This window comes from Convolutriloba macropyga, chromosome 4 (genome assembly GCF_964194025.1).
Source record: "Convolutriloba macropyga chromosome 4, txConMacr16.3, whole genome shotgun sequence".
Classification (NCBI taxonomy): domain Eukaryota; kingdom Metazoa; phylum Xenacoelomorpha; order Acoela; family Convolutidae; genus Convolutriloba; species Convolutriloba macropyga.
The window spans coordinates 75570130-75591870 of NC_134471.1; the positions used below are offsets into that span (position 1 = coordinate 75570130).

Consider the following 21741-nt stretch of genomic DNA (forward strand, 5'->3'; position numbering starts at 1 on the left):
CCGAAAAAGAATTAATTTAACCAAAGTTTTAATGGCTGTCAAACTGAACAAAAAATAACAGTTTTGTGCCTCATATAATGGAGGGGGGTTAAGAAAATTTCCCCAACTATATTCAAGTATCAATCTAATATCTACAGTTTACCTCAATCTAATTGACAAAATACCGAGATGACGAATGTTACTTTTCACTAATACTTCTCGATATAAGAGGTACAAATTACGTCTTTCAATTCTTCAACCGAGCTAGATGATTTTAGGTAAAATTACCCAAACTGTGTTGCAAATGGACACTTTAAGATCAAACAAGCCCGGACCGAAGATTTAACCCAAATATAACGAGGAAAAGAGTGTAAAAACAACAAAATTACCCATTTCTCCGCTTAATTAAGGGTGGAAAAGTGTAATAATTAGAGTGTAATTTTAAAAAGTAGACGTGGGAGTTGGTAGCGATGATTGATCCCCCCTTCTTCCTCCTATTGCAAATGTTAATTAATTACCGTTGTGCATTCGCAATTGCGCCAACAGCTACTAGCTTTAGACGTTTCAATTTCATAATTATTTTATTCTGTAAGAGTGTACTTTTTTAGCAGTCCATCCTAAATTACACTCTTTGCAAAAAGTATAAAAAGAGTGGAGAAAAGAGTGTAAATATAGTGTTTCTGAGATTTCAATAGGAGTGGAATACGCATTACACCCTAGTCCCACTAATTAGGGCTGGAATAAGATTGAAACCTCGGCCCGGGTGCACTATTTTTTCAGAAATTCTCAACAAGAGTGAATAATTGAATTTTAACGGATCTTTTCCGTTGTTAGCACGTGATAAATAATAAAAGATGATATCTAATATTTTATTTCTTTTAGGGATCTATTCTGTTTCAGCCCCCCCCCCCCAGTGTTTTTATGACCCCCAGTTACAAATTATATGTTGTTATATAGCACGTTTCTATGTAAGAAAAGAGCACGTGCGCTTGGGGATCATAAAAGATTTATACTCACTAAACTGGGGGGGGGGGGGGGGGGGGGCAAAACGGAATAATCGTATTTTAGAATATGCGGCTTCGAATTAACTCAAATCGATTACAAATCTTTCTTTTGATTGTCATAATAGCCTCTGTATTTTGGATGATCAATTGGCTCCAACTTCGATGTCCGGTTCTCGAAAGTGTAACTGGGCATCGGCATGAAATTGCGACTGTTCAGCTCATAAGATATGACATCAATTGACGACTGGATACGAAATGTGTCGTTTTTAGTGTATGGTAGAAATGCTGAGAGCTCAGACTTGTATTTTCGGACATAGTTCTCTAACGTGCACAGAATCCTGTTTGTTTCAATTTTGAGATTGAGAAAGTTGAGCAACCTGAAAAAGAGGACAATTTTTTTTTGCCAAAAATGTCCTTGTTGACAGAAAAATCTTTGTTTGATTCAACGATTTTACCCCCGTCGATTATTTACTTTGAATAAGCTATTGTGTAGGCGTCAACTGCAGATTTAAAACCAGTATAAAATCTTTAAAGGGACCATTTTCCACGAAAAAGCTAAGACAATTCTTGACCGTTATTTTCTCCATTGCATGGAAAATTAATACTTGCCTCGAAATTTGCCCAACTGGGTTTACCAAAAAGTCCTCATAGTACACAACCATTGAATTGTTCCTGTTGACATTCGAGACCCAAAACCGATACTGATCACCCCACGTTGGAAATGTCTCATCCATAAAGCTTTTCCATCCATAACTCCTCAAAAGTTGGGAATCTAGGTAAGTGTGGTGGGTGTCCATCTCGTTTTCAGTCTCGATCTTGCGTCTGAACTTGGATAGGAATGTTGCGTAAGGATTACGTAATAATACGACAACTTTGGTTTCCGAATCCAGCGTTTCAAACGAGTCCAGCTCGTGGTTCGTTATCAGAATCTGTAAATAGCGCTATTTTTTTCAAACCTACTTTTGAAAATTAAAATAAAGAGCTCAGTGGAATTTTAGCATTGAGTTTGTCGTTAAAAACTTCATAGAAATCGATTTGGATCACATTATAAATTATTATCAGCATACCCATTCATAATTTCATATTTCCTATATGCCCTTCATATTTCCTTCAGGGCGACATTTCTTACAAAACTGTTTAGTTTTATGAAATTAAATTAAATCGCAGGAATTTCAGGAAACCATGTCGCAGGGGATTAAGTGGTGGCTATCACACACACGCAGAGAATGATGCCCGGCCCAGTTAGGAAACTTACTTAAGAAACTTACCAAAAAACACCAATCAATAACTCAACTATTAGCTGCAAAGAGGTAATTTTAAATACTTTCAAAAAAAAGCTTAAACCAGATAATAGTTGTTTTATTTTTGATTAATTTAGTCACTTTTGTATGCTTGAAGCTACAAAAAATTGCTGATAAAGACAGCAAACAGTCTCAGACTTTCAAATAAATCACCAATGTGAAAATTTGATTAAAAAAGACTTCGACAAAATGTTTTCGAGTGAATGCAAATTTTTTAATTAAAAAATTGCTCAAAATTTAACAAAAAAAGAACATTTTTTGACCGTATCAAAGTATTGAAAACTGGTAGCGCCAAAAAATGTGTCGACAAACAAAATTCAAAGTTAGACGTGAACTATAAAGGAACTAATGTATATGGTCATATAGTCATAAAATGTTGATTTTGAAAGCAAGTTGATAGCATCAAATAAAAAATAAGCTGAACAAACAACTTGCATTTCACCAGAAAAGATATGGAACCTGTTTCTATTGAGAATTATTAACAAGTAGACAGAAATTGAAACGGGCAAAATCGTTCGAAAAATAAAAAAGTTCACACATTTCGAAAACAATTAAATTCAAAGTCATGAAAGCAATTAGTAGTCAACTGAAATCATTCATTGATTTCTTTTATACTTTTATACAAAACTATTACAACTGTCATTATTCAGAAGGTCATACTACTCCAAAATAACAAATATGGACAAACATCAAAAAGTCAACTCAATTTTGAGGGGAAAGGGTGTCCAAGACTATAAGGTCAAAGTCTATTCACTCAAAATATTGAGTATATTCAATTGCGCCTTTTTTCAGCTCCCGTAATGTATTATTTTGATTATTGTGCCCTTAATGGTATGATAGGACAAGAAAAAAAAGAGAACCTAAAAAGCAGGAGAATACAAATTATGAAAACTCATAGTGTCATTGATAAAAAAAACATTTTTAAAATTAAATTAGCAGTGAATACTGTATCATAACTAACTTGAAAAGTATGCAACTTCACTTTTTACTAAGACTGCGCTGAAAAACTGCAGAAATAAGATTTAAATTCGCAAATGTCAAATTACTGTTATTCTTTTCTAAAAAAACTTTATTAACAGCGTACGGCATAACAACCGTAAGCATTGAGCAAGTGGTAAATATATTAAATTGTTACTGCTTAGGGAACTGATTGTGCATGTCATCACTGAGTTCAGATCAAAACTTTACTTTAACACAGAATACGGTCAGAACTCAAAATACACAAATATTTCTATGCAAATTGTGTTGATGCCAAAAACCCATATAATCTGCGCTGGAAATATTATTATTTATGTTCATTCACCGGCCTCCTTTTTAACGTAGTTTTCATTTATCAATATTTGGAATTTGATTTGAAAACAGTTTGGTCTGTAAATAACATAAAAAACAAAAAAGCAAGTAAATCAAAAAATATATAGAGGACCCCATTACATTTCGATTAATTCTTGAACTACCAAATTTCTCAACTAGACCAAAACTGAGCCTGCTCTTGCCACTTGTTCATTGCAACAAAAAGGTTCCAAATGTTAAGCAAATAGTTAATATCATCAAAAAGTCACTATATGAAAAATGAATGATGAATTTTAGATAATTTTGAGTTATATTAGCAAACAACCATTATGTTCAGCTGAAAGCTTTGGATAGTTTTTTTTAATATAGCTTCTTCGATAAAAAAATTATCATTTGAAGAAATAGACTCAGTCACGGGAATACAGAAAGAGCATCGAATGCTGGCAGAAATCAGGATTTATGTAAACGTTTTTGAAATTAATATGTCGGAGCCATAAAACCATGAGCTTTAATCATAAAACAATGTTTTTCTTTCATTAGACCTTATTGGAACACAAAAAACCTCTTAATAAATGACGTGTCAAGTCAAGCTAAACTTTTTTAAAATTGAATAAAAAATGGCAAAATAATTTTCAAAAATGACAGACCCAATATAATAATAGAATCATTTTTCATTGCAAAAATCAACACTGAGACCAAAACTGGCCTTGATATCGCAGCGGGAATGTTTAAAAACTCGGCTTTTCTAAAAAAACCTTATTATATCAAAACTAGACTACACATTTTTTAAATAAATTTCTGTTCATTTAGCGAAAGAACACAAAAATCCTATTTGGTGAAAGCTTTCATTAGAACCGGAACAAAAATCAGCCCCTATCTGAATGAAAACATATTGTGTCAGCAGCTTTTATTTCTGCACCGCCGGTCAAACTAGACAAAGTTGAACAAATAGGCTTATTTGGTGCCGTTTTTCATTAAAAAAAAAGAAGAATGATGAATTTTCACGAATTGAGCTCAAAATTTTGCCAAAACAGTTGGTTCAGACTATTCATCAACTCTCTGTTATCTGTAAACACAAAACCAATGAGAAAATTCTTAACAATTTTATCATGTTTTAGCAAAAATTGATCAAATTTAAGCAAAAATTATAATATGAGTGAACAAGACAACGGATGTTAGGCTTACGCTCACATTTCTTTAAACCTCCGTAACTACTCGGAAAAACCGAAATTAAAAAAAATCTTTTTAATTTGAATTTCTACGTTTGACAAGCTTTCTAAATATACCACTCACAATCCTGTACGATGAATATAACGATAGGCGAAGTTTGACTGAACAAAAAAACGCAAGTTGAGTATAAAGTTCCTCCCCCCACTTAAGTGGGTCGGAACAATAAAAGTGAGGACTATTATCTACATGGCCATCATTACTGTAGGAATGGACTTTGGCTAGACTAAGAAATCAGACATCGTTTAGGTAGTTTCCATTTTATGCAATGTTTTTGTCAACAGATATCACAATAAGTTTCGGCTTATTTAGTTCAACTTTATTATGAAATATTTTTTCATAATATATACTGTGTATGAGAAGTCAAATTCATTCTAATCCAAAGGTAGAGTATCTTTTCAATTTGTTGACCTGTTGGTTGAATTTTGTGATTGATTCCTTGGTTCTGTCATCCAGCCCAATGCTGCTTCTCACGAGAGTAGAGATCCACGCACTCCCAGAGCCCTTCAAACTCAATAGGGTGGCTGGTGTCAATGCAGGATTTACTGACTGATATGCTAAACATTTATCAGAATTAAGAGTGACATCATGTAGTTGTTCATAATCATGGTTCGATACAATTTTTCATATTTGAAGTTATCATTCGAAGGACCGAATCAAATGTGGTATTTTGTTTGCTCCAAAACTAAATTAGCTTTTTTTTACTTTTGATATGTATCGATTGAGGAATTGCAAGTCAATTCAAACAAAGTAGGCTACCACTTGATTGCTTTTTAAAAAATATATATAATCATTGCATAATATGTCTATTTTTAACCAAGAAAAACTGTTACAAAGAGGAGTTTTCCGTCACTATTGAGTATACTTTAGATAGTTGAGATACTCTGAGTGGTTATCCGATCAAAATGTACTTGAGTGCCATATCGAGAAAGTTACAGGCTTAGCTGAGCAACAAGACATTAGCAACATTACTAAGATTAATAGAAAAATGACAATTTTTGGCACAAGTTTGATAATGCTCTGTCATAAAGGAAATATCAATTTCAATTATTAAAAGTTACTGCTTCGTTTGATATCCGTATCACTGACACTGAGGCTAAATCTTACTGCAACGGAAACCCCGTAAACGCATTAGAGAGGTGCACTGATGAGAAGCGGAAGAGCTATTTTGAAGACCGTCAGGAGAAGCATATCGTTTACTTCACTTGTGCTCAGCGTTGACACGATCACCCGAAGAAGCACAATTTTCTTGAAAAGACTAGCAGATAGGCTGTTGTCAAAATAGTGAAAACCTTATGCCACAATTAAGAGCTGAGTCTAAACAAGACTTTGTTTTGCCATCCTGAGAGCGCCTTTAATCTGGTCATTGAATAGTTAAAACATCCAAACAATGACAAATTAAATTGAATCCTAACAATCTCACATCAACAGTACTGCACTAAAACTAATAGTAAGACAGTCAGCAAAACTGATATTAAGTTATGGGCGCGTACCAAACAAAATGATTATAACGATTCAGCTTGACACAATCTTTTGAGGAATATAAAACCGAGAGAAAATATTCATTGCAAAAAACTGAAAAATAGCACAACCTTTTTGTTTTGTTTGAGGTTGCACAATGTTATTTTCGCAATGGAAATTTTTTTAGTCTTCAAAAATGTAAATTTAAAGTTATAACCACAACAAAAACGTTTGATTAGTAATTTACATTTTCAAAATCGCCTCGTAAATATATGAATAGTTTGGTCTTTATACTTCAGTAGAACAAATTTCTAAAGTCTCTTACTTGTCTATCTATTGGAACACGTTCAAGCAATTTGAACATTTCGCTGCTTAGTTTTTCTTTAAATTTATTTTTAGTTTTCTCTTTTCGGACTTCAATTGGCAAATTTTTCCACTTCCTAGAAAAAATTCTAATCAGTGACCTGTCACTCCATTTGGATTCGCACTTATTCTTTGGAAAGTACTGGAGACTTCTGGAGTTTTTGGTCAATTCTTACTTTTCAAAAATCCGGAATGAGGAGTTTTTGGTTTCTCGACTGCTCTCTTTATATTGTGAGAGGAGGTCAAAAAATTTAAGAAGACAAACGTTTTTAATGAAAAGCTCTGCTGGAAAAATTTTGTCTTTCAGTAATAGATCTCTTGCACTGTCAAACTTTTCGCGCAGGTGGCAAAACTTTATTGCCCAATTTATTTGTCTTTTAACTCTCTGAAGTGACATAACCGACAACGATTGAAAAAAATGGCACTGAAATTGAGATGGGACAAAACAAGTGATTTAAAAAGCCCGATTCTTGCTTTCAATGGTAGAAAATGTCTTACTAAGTAAACTGACCTAATAGCATGTGCCATTTTTTAACGTTTTGTTTAGCTGAATATCGAAATTTAGATTGTTATCAATCATTATATCTAAATAACGACAACTTGTTGGCTCTATGAAAATTCCATTAGAATGAAATTGTTCAATTTTTGATTCACCATTTTTTGAAAAAACCACAATTTTTGTTTTATCTCGGTTTAAAGTGAGCATAATTTGCCTCATATAACTGTCAGTATTTTCAAATACACTGTTAATTTCGCATAAAAGATTTTCATCGGATTTGGAATGAGAAATAATGCATGTGTCATCTGCAAACTGTAAAACGTCCTCTCTTTTTTTCATTTTTTCTGGGAAACCGTTGATATACTTTATAAAAATTAAAGGTCCGAGAACTGTTCCCTGAGGTACTACGTGATTGATTGTCACCCAGTTCGAATATTCGATGCCGTTCTTTACGCATTGTTTTCTGTTAGATGAAAACAATTCTAGCATTGCAATTGATTCCGTACTAAATCCATATTTTGCGGTTTCGATTTCTTCTAACAAACTGTTCACTGATTCTGTCAACGATATTACTGTATCATTCGAAGATTTTCTTTTCAGAAACCCAAACTGATTTTTAATGATTATTTCATACTCTTCAACATGTTCTAGCATTTGTTGGAGCAAAAGTCTTTCAAAAATTTTTGCAAGAGTCGGTGCAACTGATATTGGTCGGTAGTTTTCTGCTTCCAGTGGATTACCTTTTTTGTAAATTGGAGTTACATATGCTTTTTAAGAACATCGGGAAAAACATTTTTTTTATGTGCATTCGTTCATTGCAAACTGTAGATGTGTTCCAATAGACATTTTGCTACATTTGAAGGACCATGTATTAAGTAATCCAGGACCCGCTGCTTTGTTTTGTGGTAATTGATCAATTACAGTAAACAGTTCTTTTCTCGTTATATGTCTGAAGGAAAACTCAGTTTTGTCGAAATCGTTGTGTTAGCGATTTCTTTTTTGTCTTTTAAAATATCTTGTTTGAACCGAATTCTAGAAGTTTTGCTATCTTTATCCTCGTGTTTTATCTTTGTTTTAACGAATTTTCACTGTTGTTTTAAATCGGGAAGACTTTCGAACAATTTCTGTGAATAATTGTGACTCGCTCTTCTAAATAGTCTGTTTGTATGGTTTCTTATTTTTTTTGTATGAGTTATATGTGTCAACGTCTCCTTTTTCCTTCCAAATATTGAAAAGCCGGTCTTTTTCGTTGATAAGATTCAATATTTCTCTGGATAACCATTTCTTTTTTGTTGACTTTGACGATGGCTCTCCTATTTTAATGGGAGCTACATTATTCAGAAGATTTTCAAACATATTTGAAAATTTTTCAAAAGTTGAGTTTGCATTGTTTTGTTGATACATGGGACTCCAATCCGCGGATGCAATTTTTTTGTTACGATTAGCTCTACGAAATTCTTTATTATCCCTGTAAAAAAAACTGCGTTTTGTTGTTTTCATAATCGATATCCAGTGACAAAAGGAAAATTTGTGTAAAATGATCACTTCCAAATAACTGCTCGATAACAGTTGTATCAAAAATTTGGTGTTTTGTTGTTAAACAGTGATCAATCAGTGTTTCCTGATTTCCATTTGTCCAGGTTGGAGTATTTTTATTTACTATATCAAGCCCTTTGTTGGAAGCAAATTCTGTCAATAACTCTCTTTCTCTTTGATTGAAAAAATTGATGTTATAGTCTCCGAATAGTATTACATTATCTGTTATTGAATAAGCGCCTGAAATTTCTGATGTCAACTCTTCTAGAAAAAATTCGCCCAAGTTTTTGTTGGAACATTTCGCCCAAGTTTTTGTTCTCTCGGTTTCATATTGCTCAAAGCACTCGACGCCATTATCGACAGATTCCTATCAGAAACCATTTTTTGTTTTAGAGTAGGATGCTGTAGAAATTTGTGTAGCAATATTTTAAAACGATTAGGAACTGTTGTTGCGCAAAAGAACTTACTGCCTAATTTTCCGATGACAACAAAACTTTCCTCACTTTTTTAAATTGCGTCGGTTGCTGTTTTTCAAAACTTGTGCAAAAATCATCTGACTTAGTAAATGTTTGGCAATTTAATGGCAGGTTGGCCCACAAACAACAATGAATGCAAATGAACGCATCGAGAAAACATTAAAAGTTTCGCTGACGGAAATCTAAAAACTGCCCACAATTTTCTTCTGCCTACAGAAAACTCTATCAAGTATTCTCTCTAAAACGTCTCGTGCCAACCTTCCGGAGATTCTCCACAGTACATTATTTTTACTCTGATTTTTTACCTTGACATAGTGAAAGTAACATGATCAGAATATAGCCATAGCAAAAGTACAGAATTGAAAAATCATGATTCAGTGCTGATTTTTTTGTTGCTAGCCTTGTTTGGTTTAGCCCGCCCGTTGTGTTACAAACCTTACGTCTTCTCCCATCGTTATTATTACACCCTTTTTCCAAACCTTAAATTTTTTGGGAACATTTGGGGGGGGGCATTTTGCGCACGGGTCTCTTACTGAAAAGAACTGGCCAATCAAAAGCCAGTAACCTACAAAAGAAAATAACCTAACCTGAAGACGTTGAGACAGAATAGCAAATTTGTCTGGTGTTCTTTGTTCTGTATATGGAGAGATATCCAGGCCCCCCGCAGGACTGTTTGTCAACACACACCAACATACAATTGGACACATCAACACCATTGTGTAAGTGCACAGTTGCAGATATGTCAGCACAGCCGCACGAACTGAAAAATGGCATTCTTACACGCTTTCAAGGACTCGAAAAATCGGAAAAATTTGTTCTCCCTTCTAGGCATTTAATATAAATTTTATTTATAAAACAAAAATTATGAACCCCCATCAGTTCCAGACTCAAATTAGGGCTGATCTCCACTCCTGAGTTTAAAACATCGCCAAACTTATTCTCAATCCTTTAAAAATTAGTCTGTAATTCGAAGCTATTTTCTTTGAAAGTATTATTGCTGTACAGGCAGAACATTTTATAGTATACTGTAATTCAACTAAGATGATCATCGTCGACAACTCAACTTATTTGAGAAAAATGCAGAAAAAATTGTTCAACCGCATTTTTAATAAGGTTGAATTATGCGCTAGGTTTTAACTGCTGAAAGTCGAAAGTTTCCAGTGAGTACTGTGAAAATATATGGACACTGTAATATACTATATTATTATTTTATTAATACTATTATAATAGTTAAAGGCTATCTAAAGTCAGCAATTGTAACCGTCATGTGCTGTCATCATTGTTAGACGGATAAAATTCAGTACATGCATAGTTTTCCTTGCAGAATAGACATGACTTAAAATTTTCAAAAAAAAACAAATTCTCTCAAGCAGTAAAAAGATTTAAAAAACAAGCCAGCGTCTAACAGCAAAACAAAATCAGTACTGTGCATGTCCAAGGGCAAGTATTAAATCAGTACTGAATCAAAGCTATAATCATGTCCAGGGTGAAGTCATCGAACCAAGACAGGTATTGTTGACCAGATCGACTTGGCTCGCGGACAGGGGAGTGCGTTGCGACCCAAGTCAAAGAGTCTGGAACAAATTTTGGTCGCACCTTCCAACTGGCCTATAGCAATTTCAGTCTCTTCGGTCTGGCCAATACCCATTTTTTGGTCAGTTCGGTCATTTCTGAGATTCACCATCGGTCATTTTGGTCATTTTGCTCATTTCTGAAATTCGCATTGGTCTCTAAATCGACTGTTTTTTTTTTCAATAAATTTAAATATTAAATCTAATTTTTAGTTCTCGTTCAGACAAATGAAACCAAAAGAGTTTTAAAATTTATTGTATGTTTTGTTACGTTTTAGTGGGTCTGGCCGATGGTCTGGCCTAGAGTTTGTTCTGTCTGGCCAAATGATCTGGACAATGGTCTGGCCTAGAGTCTGTTCTGTCTGGCCAAATGATCTGGACAATGGTCTGGCCTAGGGTCTGTTCTGTCTGGCCAAATGATCTGGACAATGGTCTGGCCTAGAGTCTGTTCTGTCTGGCCAAATGATCTGGACAATGGTCTGGCCTAGGGTCTGTTCTGTCTGGCCAAATGATCTGGACAATGGTCTGGCCTAGGGTCTGTTCTGTCTGGCCAAATGATCTGGACAATGGTCTGGCCTAGAGTCTGTTCTGTCTGGCCAAATGATCTGGACAATGGTCTGGCCTAGGGTCTGTTCTGTCTGGCCAAATGATCTGGACAATGGTCTGGCCTAGAGTCTGTTCTGTCTGGCCAAATGATCTGGACAATGGTCTGGCCTAGAGTCTGTTCTGTCTGGCCAAATGATCTGGACAATGGTCTGGCCTAGGGTCTGTTCTGTCTGGCCAAATGATCTGGACAATGGTCTGGCCTAGAGTCTGTTCTGTCTGGCCAAATGATCTGGACAATTGTCTGGCCTAGGGTCTGTTCTGTCTGGCCAAATGATCTGGACAATGGTCTGGCCTAGGGTCTGTTCTGTCTGGCCAAATGATCTGGACAATGGTCTGGCCTAGAGTCTGTTCTGTCTGGCCAAATGATCTGGACAATGGTCTGGCCTAGGGTCTGTTCTGTCTGGCCAAATGATCTGGACAATGGTCTGGCCTAGAGTCTGTTCTGTCTGGCCAAATGATCTGGACAATGGTCTGGCCTAGAGTCTGTTCTGTCTGGCCAAATGATCTGGACAATGGTCTGGCCTAGAGTCTGTTCTGTCTGGCCAAATGATCTGGACAATGGTCTGTCCTAGGGTCTGTTCTGTCTGGCCAAAAGATCTGGACAATGGTCTGGCCTAGAGTTTGTTCTGTCTGGCCAAATGATCTGGACAATGGTCTGGCCTAGAGTCTGTTCTGTCTGGCCAAATGATCTGGACAATGGTCTGGCCTAGGGTCTGTTCTGTCTGGCCAAATGATCTGGACAATGGTCTGGCCTAGAGTCTGTTCTGTCTGGCCAAATGATCTGGACAATGGTCTGGCCTAGGGTCTGTTCTGTCTGGCCAAATGATCTGGACAATGGTCTGGCCTAGGGTCTGTTCTGTCTGGCCAAATGATCTGGACAATGGTCTGGCCTAGAGTCTGTTCTGTCTGGCCAAATGATCTGGACAATGGTCTGGCCTAGGGTCTGTTCTGTCTGGCCAAATGATCTGGACAATGGTCTGGCCTGGAGTCTGTTCTGTCTGGCCAAATGATCTGGACAATGGTCTGGCCTAGAGTCTGTTCTGTCTGGCCAAATGATCTGGACAATGGTCTGGCCTAGGGTCTGTTCTGTCTGGCCAAATGATCTGGACAATGGTCTGGCCTAGAGTCTGTTCTGTCTGGCCAAATGATCTGGACAATGGTCTGGCCTAGGGTCTGTTCTGTCTGGCCAAATGATCTGGACAATGGTCTGGCCTAGGGTCTGTTCTGTCTGGCCAAATAATCTGGACAATGGTCTGGCCTAGAGTCTGTTCTGTCTGGCCAAATGATCTGGACAATGGTCTGGCCTAGGGTCTGTTCTGTCTGGCCAATGGTCTAGACAAAGTCTGTTCAGTCTAGCAAAACGGTGGCCTAAGTCTGTTTGGTCTGACCAATACATATCTTTGGGTATGGTCGGTCAGGAACCCCCTGTCCGACACCCAAGTCGGTCTGGCCAATACCTGTCTTGGGTCGAGGACCTCATCCTGAGGATGTCTCTATTACACTTACCAATCTAAGTATAAATCTTAGTCAAATGCAAGTCTTGTACTAGTACTATTATACATGCTGTCATTCTAACCTTGGGTTGTTTATGCCTGCCAGCATGAATCCATTCCTTTCGCAGTGATTCACACAGAAGTCCACTGACAAGAAGCCAAAGTTGAACTGCAGATTCTCTTTCCATTTAACAACTGGACTCTTCCGGAAGCAACCGCTGAAACCTTAAATGGAAAGATATAAAGGTTCTCTGTTCCGACTGGTTCAAACTTTGAAAAATTATGTAGTTAGTTCTTGCTTTGTCTAAGAAAAGCGCCTAATTCAGCGCAAAAAAAACATAATAGTGCGCTGATTTGCACTGAAATGAGCTGAAACTTTGTAAGCATAATTATGAACTAAGATAAAGCATTGCATTTCAGCTTAATTCCTACATAATTTTTGGAAAACTCTTGGAACCTGGTTAGACCGATAGCATTAAGATAATAATAAGTTATAGCTTCATAATCAGCTTAGGACGCCATTCCATCAAGAGTATGATGGCTAATATCTTCCCAGATTGAGGTACCAGACCCCTGCAACCTCTGATCAGACCATTTCCAGACTTCGGCCTCTGATCAGACTAATTCATTGTTTTCTAGAGAGAATTTTTTGACGTTTTTTGGCTATTTTTTGTGTCTTTCGGACCTATTTTGGAAGTTTTTTTAAACTTGCCAGGACTTGGGTTTTGATTGTTGTGTGGAAAAAGTGGATCATAGCTCTGAATCAGTTTGAAATGAGCCTATTTTGGAATAAAACTTGCCTAGTACTGATATTGAATGGGCGTTAGGTCCAGGATATTTTACAGAAACCCTCGAAAACACATAATTTTGACAATTCGCCCGCAGGAACCACTCAAACTCGGCTTGCTAGAGGTATCTAGTAGTTTATAATATTTTTTTAAAAAATAAGCTACTATAAAAAATAAATGTGTGTGATGAAATTTAGTTCACCAGCAGTCGGCGGAATTCTGACAAGTTGTTTGTAAACAGCCAGAGTGTCATTCATTCCAGCAATCAACTTCTTATTCTTGCGCCCTCTTGTGTTCTTCATCGTAATATTCACGCTTATATTGCATGTCGAAGATTTCGAATAGGACGGAAGCACAACGAGCATGACATCTTGGCTTTCAAAACAAGCACATAATTCGGTGTTAAGTGCGACTACCGAAAGATGGCGCGCCTGGCAAAACGTCACGCAGCCTTTGAGCATGTTTGTCTGTTTGTTTTCAGACATCTTTGGTAGAACCCAGAACGCTGATTGGTTAGAATTGGCGCCATTGGCAAGAATTGACCAATTAAAACTCTCCCATTGAGATTCGAAGCAGCCAATCAGAAACAAGACAGAGTCAAACTGAAGTTCAACAATGTAGTCGCGTTCTTTTTGGGGGTTTGTAACCAAATGAGGTTGAGCATCATTGTGAAACGATGAAACATCGAAAGCAATCAAGTTGATGGAAATTATATAATAAAATACTAAAACTAGTGAACAGGAAAAAGCGTAGAAAGCTAACTTGCGAGTTGTAAAATAGCGCTTCATAGTTTTTTGCGCTGAATTCAAATTTATGTATGCTCAATTTTGGTGGTGAAATGAGCAACAGATTTGCAATCGCAGGATTCCTGCTGTTTTTCAAATCGTAACAAATTTTTTTCTTAATTTTCCTTGCGCTGTTGATCATTATAGGAAACTTTAAGAGCGAAAAGGAACAGAAAAACTGCACAAAGCTCGATTTTTAAGAAATCAATTTTGATAATATCAAAACAGTTACTCCAAGATGGCGTTTAGGTTGTCGAGTGCTGGAGCAGAGCCAATTTACAGCAAAGAAGTTCAAAATAAGCCAAAGTGCAAAAAGTTCAAGTCAAATCAAATATATTGAAAAAAAAACGAGTACTAGAAACAACAATCGATTACTTGTGATCATTTATCGAACTACCTCCGGCCCAATTTGAGTGAGATTTACGTTATTGGTCAGATAATAAAAGAGCAAGGGGGTAAGGTGCGGTTTTGATTACGTGGAGGAGCTACCACGTTACCATGTTACGGTCTTCGTAAAGTCTTAACCGACTACACTCTGATTATTAACGAGCCGTTGGCTAATTACAAGCGAATTTGACTCAAATCCCACTTCCTGGCTGCAAAATATTTTCCAATTGTCATTTGTTTTCAACAAGACGCATATTTATTATTTAAAATATTTTGGATACTCTGAGCAGATAATAAATGCACTGCCAAAACCAAAAATAAACGTTTGTTCTAGAGAAGGCCATTAGAGAGCATAATACACTAGTCTCTTTGTATGTTTTTCAAATATGGGTTCAAATATGGGTCACGTCGAGTATGAGGTTACAAAGTTGAAAATAACGCAAAAATGAAAGTCATTTTTTGAAGCTCCAAAATGTCAAATATTGTAAAAAAAAAGAAAGTTTGGTAATTTTGTGGCCACAATCGAACGCTCAGTAATTTCCAAACATAGTATGAAAAATGCAAAATACCCTTGGCAATACCGCTCATCCAAGGGAAAGTAAATTTTAGTAATCTATCCTCAGCATAGTTCTTTAGGGATTCTTGATGAAAAAAAATGGTTCTTGCTGCTTCAGATAACTGAGTCAATAAAAATGTGAAGCCCATAAAATTATAGTGCAGCTCTTTTTTGTTTCTAAGTAAAATTGGTATGCATGTTTCATCAAAGCAAAGATTTGAATTATGGTATAAAAGTAATCCAGATGCAGAAACATAAAAATGAAAACGTCTTAACGGTAGATCACATCCTGTACTCAGAATATTGATGTCAATGGTTATTTTTCCAAGAACCTTTCTTAGGGAAATCGTAGCTGTTTTTTATCTACGTTTTTTGCACCTCTACATAAAAACATTCAGATCTCATTTATATATACCTCATCCTTAACTGAATCTTATTGATATCCAAGCATCGTAAGACCCTAAATTTTTTAAGGACTATATGTTTTTAATTATGCTTTTGTAGAAATTTTAGGCATCGTTTGTACAGATCTTCTAGACCTCGCTAATCAACCTGATTTTATCCCACCCAAGACTCCATTTGCAGCAACTTTCTATACCAGATTTGAGCTTACTGATTTTAGTCGTCCCATCTCTGTAACGTAATAAAAAAACTACTGTTAAATTTCTCCACAAACCGGACCCCACCTTTTTTTCACAATTTCGATTCCTGACCTTGTCCCCAATAAAATTCTCGGCGCGATCCCATTCAAAGAAACAAAATTGAAGTACTCGCACTGCAAACATCCCAAACAATCGTTGTTATTATCCACTCGCACTGCAAACATTTGAGTTTGTTATTATCCCAACCATAATATTAGGAGATCACAATTAGGAAGAACACCTTAAAGCCAGGCTATATTGGTAAACAGTTGGCCCGACTAAAATCAATAAGCTCAAATGTGGTATAGTAAGTGGTGACGTCTTAACAAATAGACGTACCAAAATATAAAATTTTCAACTGATGTGATTGGTTGAGAAATTTAAAACACTACCTTAATGCGTTAAATTAGCCCAAATTGGACATAGCCTAAGTCTAGATGATATCTTTTACCGCATCTGGCCATGTCTCGCGGGCCATGGCCATGCCTCAGCGGCCCGTGGGACTTGATATGAAACTATCACAACCGAACTTGAGACCAGTTTCCCCACAATAAATTATTTTTTCTCTTTCGGCTTATCACGATTTCTGAGCAACTTTACGTTAACATTCATATCCTATTATAAAACGTGGAGAATTTGTTGAGCAATCAGCCAATCAGAAAACAATACTCCAATTTTCTCAATTGTGATTGGTCAGCAATAGAATTTCTATATTTTGGTACGTCTGCTTTTTTCACTAGCGCCATAGTAAGTTGCTGCAAATGGAGACTAGGGTGGGATGAAATTGGGTGTATTGATGAGATCTAGAAGATCTCTCCAAACGATGCCTAAGAATTCTGAAAAATTATATTTTTTCTGTTGAAGTACCTGATGGATCAAAGTATTCTTTTGAGGTCACAAAAAAACAACATTGTAAACGCAGTTTAGCAAATCATTGTAAAAACGTTCAAAAAAATATTTTCTGTACAAAAAGTGGGACAACTGATTGTACTATTGTCCTGATGAATAGGACAAAAATAAATTTCACCTTCAAGCAGCAGCATAACTCACATTAAGAGATAAAACGAACTCCTCACGTTTGATCTTTTAAGAAATTTGACAGGTAAAAAAAGGCACCAAAGAATATTTTACCTTCTATATTCTCAACTCAGGACTTTCATACACATGTTGGTTACAAATTTTGTCTGGTTTGCAGTTTCGGATAACTGATAAGAGGAAAAAATGAAACCTTTAATTTCATAGTTTAGCCCCTTTTATCTTTAATGTCCAACTAAAAAGGTAAAGCAAACTTACTCTAAACAACTACTTAAATTATGGTAGAAAAATAATCCATATGCAGATAACTTCACGTGAAAATGTTCTAAACATTGATAACATTCTGTACTCAAAATAATGATGTGAATGCGCTCTATTTCTACAAAGCCGCCGGTGTTTTTTATCAAGTATTTTTGCACCTCAACATAAAATATTCTGAACTCTTTATATAGACCGAGATTATACACTGAATTTATATTCTATCCCAGCCTCATATGATTTTAACTTTTTTAGGGACTCTGTATTTAATGGACTAAACCCAACTCGAAGAAATCCCGTTTTTCAGGCAGGATTTTCTCAATGCATAGAAAAAGTTTTTGTGGCACTCTTAGGCGTCTTTCTTTGTCTTTCTCTGGATCTCATCAATCATTCCAATTAAATCCCGCAAGAGAACCCCTTTGCAATGGTCTAGTATAACACATTTTAGCTCACAGATTTTAATTGTTTCCTCTGTGCACTAATATAAAAGACAATACTGTTACATTTGTACAAACGTTAGACCGAATCGTTCTTCAAAAATCCGATTTTGTTACTTTTATTTAAATCAAATCTTATTGCATTCTCAATAGCGGAAGCACAACTGGCGTATTTTTTACGAACACTTCAAACAATCGAACCCAAATAATTCATCATTTAAACTCTATATTGAAAAAGGCGACACGCAAGAAACAGAAGAAACCCTCTACTCTGTCGTCACTCCTTCCAAAAAGCAGATCAGAGACACCAATAATATTTCCACAACCGAGAGTACTTCAAACTCCGCTAGTGAATTTTTCTAGTATTCAAACTGTTTTTAGCAATCACAACGTTTAATCAAGGTCCCATTTTTCCACAAAAACCATTAAGTTTTAACACTCAACGGAACACAAGAAAATGTTAGTTTTCATGTCCACATCGGAATGACTCCTTTATTTTACCAAACTTGTCTTGTTCCTTCTGAATTTCTTTACCGATCGCTGCTGTCAAAACTACACTTAGCTCAAGTACACCGCCACCTGGCTCCGACCATCATATCACAGTCACCAGTCACTAGGAAAACAACGACGCATTTACCAAACGTAACCTCTTCTTACCTTTTAAGCTTGACCAAAAATTTGTAAAAAAAATCCCATTCCTTATATTCTGAGATCACATGACAGGAGATCAAATAAACAACTTAGTAGAATAAAAGATTTAAAGTGCACAAAAGTGTACCATTGTAAATGTGATGAAAAACATGATAAAACGTTCATCTTCCACTCAGGACTTTCAAACACATTTTCATTACGAACAAAGTTTTCTTTTTTATAAGTTATCATTTTCACTCGCAGCACCCATGAAACAACCAATTGTCAAAAACATCTACAACTATTTACTCCTAAATCAGAATACAAAATATCATAGTGAAACATTATAAATGATCTCCGCAAAACACCACATCTTTGCAATATTGCAAATTTAACAAAAGTAGTAAAATTAAAACTAAATCTGCCCATTGACCAATTCTACTGGTTCAAGTCGCTATCATTTTAAATGTTAGAACTGTACAAGTACGCAAATTTGCCTCTTATGAACATTGCCAAGAAATTGTGCTTCAATCGTGATAGCCGGTTTTCATTACAGCATTGATCAACCTCTCGTTGCGGCATAGATTATTACCCAACGAGAGTTTTTGCTTGCCTTGTAGTCGTAAAAAAAGCATTATAAGGCACCTCAGCTAATTTAATTTGATCTTCTCAACTATCCTCGCTGGCAATCAAATATCGAAGCCAGACATTAGGCTTTCACTTTAATCGCTGGAAGCCATTTGTGTTTCAGCATGGTAATCTTGTATATACTCAAGTTGAACATGAGCGCATTCCCAATAATTTAAAAATTCATAGCCAAACTGTCCTGGTACTAATTCCAAACATTAAATTCATTTAATCATCCATATAGGTTAATTAATAGATTTCAAAAATAAAACTCTTACTACTGATCTCGCACAAATAGACGTTTACTATACAGATACACAAATTATAAGGAATATCGAATCTAGCAAAAAATTTTGTGTTTAAAACCACTTCATTAATGCAACAATTATTTGACAACCAAATGGCCAAACTGGAATCTTCTACTTTTGCCGTTCAGCTGAAACCAGCAGAGGTCATCATCACAATTCACATTTTACACCACCCGTTTCTAAAGCTACAGCTCTGACGAGTTACTTCTTTTACGATTCGAAGTGATAACTGAATATCTCAAAAAAGGAAGAAAGATAAATCTTACTGAGTTACCCAATGCCAAGTTATTTTTGTTCAACATGACGAAGGATTTGTCTACATCACAAGTAAGAACCTCTAATATGTTTAAAAAACATGAAAATAACTGTTTCGAATTATCTTATCTCAGTACCACTGTATACTAAAGCACATATACTAAAGAACAATCAAAGTTTGACTTAGAATTGAGAACTGCAAACTTTTCCGAAAAAAAAATCGTTTGGAGCAGAGCAGTACACCCTAAAGTACAATTTGATGTCTACATAGACTAGGAAATGCTTTAGAAATGGAACAACTCAGCTTCGTTATACGCAAGAAAACAATAGAGACCTGAAAAGAAATTTTCTCCTCTTAAGTAAAAATTTCGGCTCGTACTATCATACAAAAAAGAATAGCGAGAATGCGGAACAGTACCTTCCCCAATTTATGTAATCTATGATCAATGCTTGCTTTGAAAGGATTCCTAGATATCAACAAAGCAAAGTAACTGGACAAATACTGGTACAGAAAAAGAAATTCAACTAATTCTTCGATGACGCAGCAAAAAAGAATTGCAAAATGCTCTTGTATTTTTGTTTCAAAAATTATGTCCTTGTTGATTTTTCAGGACCTAATGTCAGATTGGAATGCATCATCAAGTTTGAAACTTTGGAATACTTTCATGACTTATTTTCCATAAACTTCAAACATGAAGCAACAAAAATAATCCCCAGCACTTACACAAAGTGAAAGTTGTTAAAATTCTACAATAGTGTACAATCATGATCTAATAATTGGTTCAATCGTTTACATAGTATATTCAAAAATTTCTACATGAAAGATTTGTCACCACCACCAATTACAGAAATGTACTGTAGTTTTATCAACTTCCATCTATGTTTGCTAGGTTAGCTTCATCCCTGCTATTATTTTGTATCATCTAGATTTATCAAATCTCTCCAGTTTGAAATTCTAAACCACCGAAAACTTTTTGGAATGATATCCACATCTCAAGTACACTCAAATCAAAAATTTATGAGCATTACTGAGAGACTCTGAAAAAACTGATTCTCAGTCTTCCTAATTACAGGCTTGTAAATTTTTCTTTTGTCTCAGTGACAGCCAAATTATGATAACGCTATCGACTCAAGGTAAATGCAGAAAATTGCTACTCAGATTGCATTTTCATCTTTTGAGGCTCAAAATTTAGTGCATTCTATTGGCTTCAATTGAGCTAAATTGAGGTGAAAGTCAAGCTCCTGCATTGCTCACCAAAACTCATTACCCTCTCTAAGAACAACCTGCTGCTACGATTGTATACCCTACAGTTACACCCCTTACCCTCCAAAGTTACCTCGACATCTTTTTTGCACACCATAAACGCTTTGTAACTAAAAACTTAAAATCAACCATTTTCTCCTCAGGACACGGAACCTCAACCCCATATAGCATCAACTCCAGTATTAATGTAGGAAACTCTTATTTCACTCTATACATAGCAAACTCATACATAGTCAAAATTACAACACTCCACTCCTGATAAATTTATCCACAATAGCACTTCTTCAATACGAGTTTGCTTACCAGCGCCATCAACACTCAACAATCCAAACCCCCAGTTTCCTACGCATCTGTAACTTCTAAACACCAGCTCAGAAGAGACTCCTATCACAACCGGAAAATCATACAAAAACTGTAGGATACAGTAGCATTTAGAGGTCATGGTATCAAGTATAGTCATGGAAGAAAAGTCAAATCGTTCAAAATGAAATCGGAAATGTAGTCATAATTTTTATGTAGCCACGTTTTAGCTTCATAAGCTTTGTTGATTGTCTTTATTACAGTTGATTTTTCTATATTCTTCCATTACAGTAAAAAATACATACCTATTGTTTTAAAGGGAAAAGCGTATTTAAATATTAAGTTAGTATTCCCCAACCCCTACAAAACTCAACAAGCACCCCAACCGTCAGGATCACCCAAGAATTCAAATATGAGATATGGTTCAATTCCCTATGCAATAATCTCCTTCAGTCTGCCAAGAAAAATATTACCTCAGTGCAATAAAGCGTTTCCCAAACAAGTGGACCAAATATCGGCTGAGAACAATTCAAAAATCTTATTAAATTAGTGCAGAATACACCATTCAAGTCCCAGAATGAACCAATATTCTCGCTCCTCCGCCGTACCGGACACTAAAATCTACTGTTGTTCACGGCAGTTAGGGACAATGGGCTCTTAGAAG

The 21741-nt window shown here is 35.8% G+C and overlaps 2 protein-coding genes across 2 annotated transcripts in view; one reads left to right on the top strand and one right to left on the bottom strand.

Annotated features, from left to right (window-relative positions):
• LOC142337902 (uncharacterized) overlaps window positions 1-21741 on the top strand; it is a 519657-nt gene that overhangs the window by 259526 nt on the left and 238390 nt on the right. The window lies entirely within an intron of this gene.
• LOC142338678 (sialate:O-sulfotransferase 2-like) lies at window positions 1024-14414 on the bottom strand. The gene is made up of 6 exons (XM_075388544.1): window positions 13797-14414; window positions 12890-13031; window positions 9724-9896; window positions 5213-5358; window positions 1593-1912; window positions 1024-1360 (listed from the first exon to the last, which is right to left on the bottom strand). The coding sequence occupies exons 1-6, from the start codon at window positions 14380-14382 to the stop codon at window positions 1078-1080; spliced, it is 1650 nt and encodes a 549-aa protein (XP_075244659.1). The 5' UTR covers window positions 14383-14414; the 3' UTR covers window positions 1024-1077.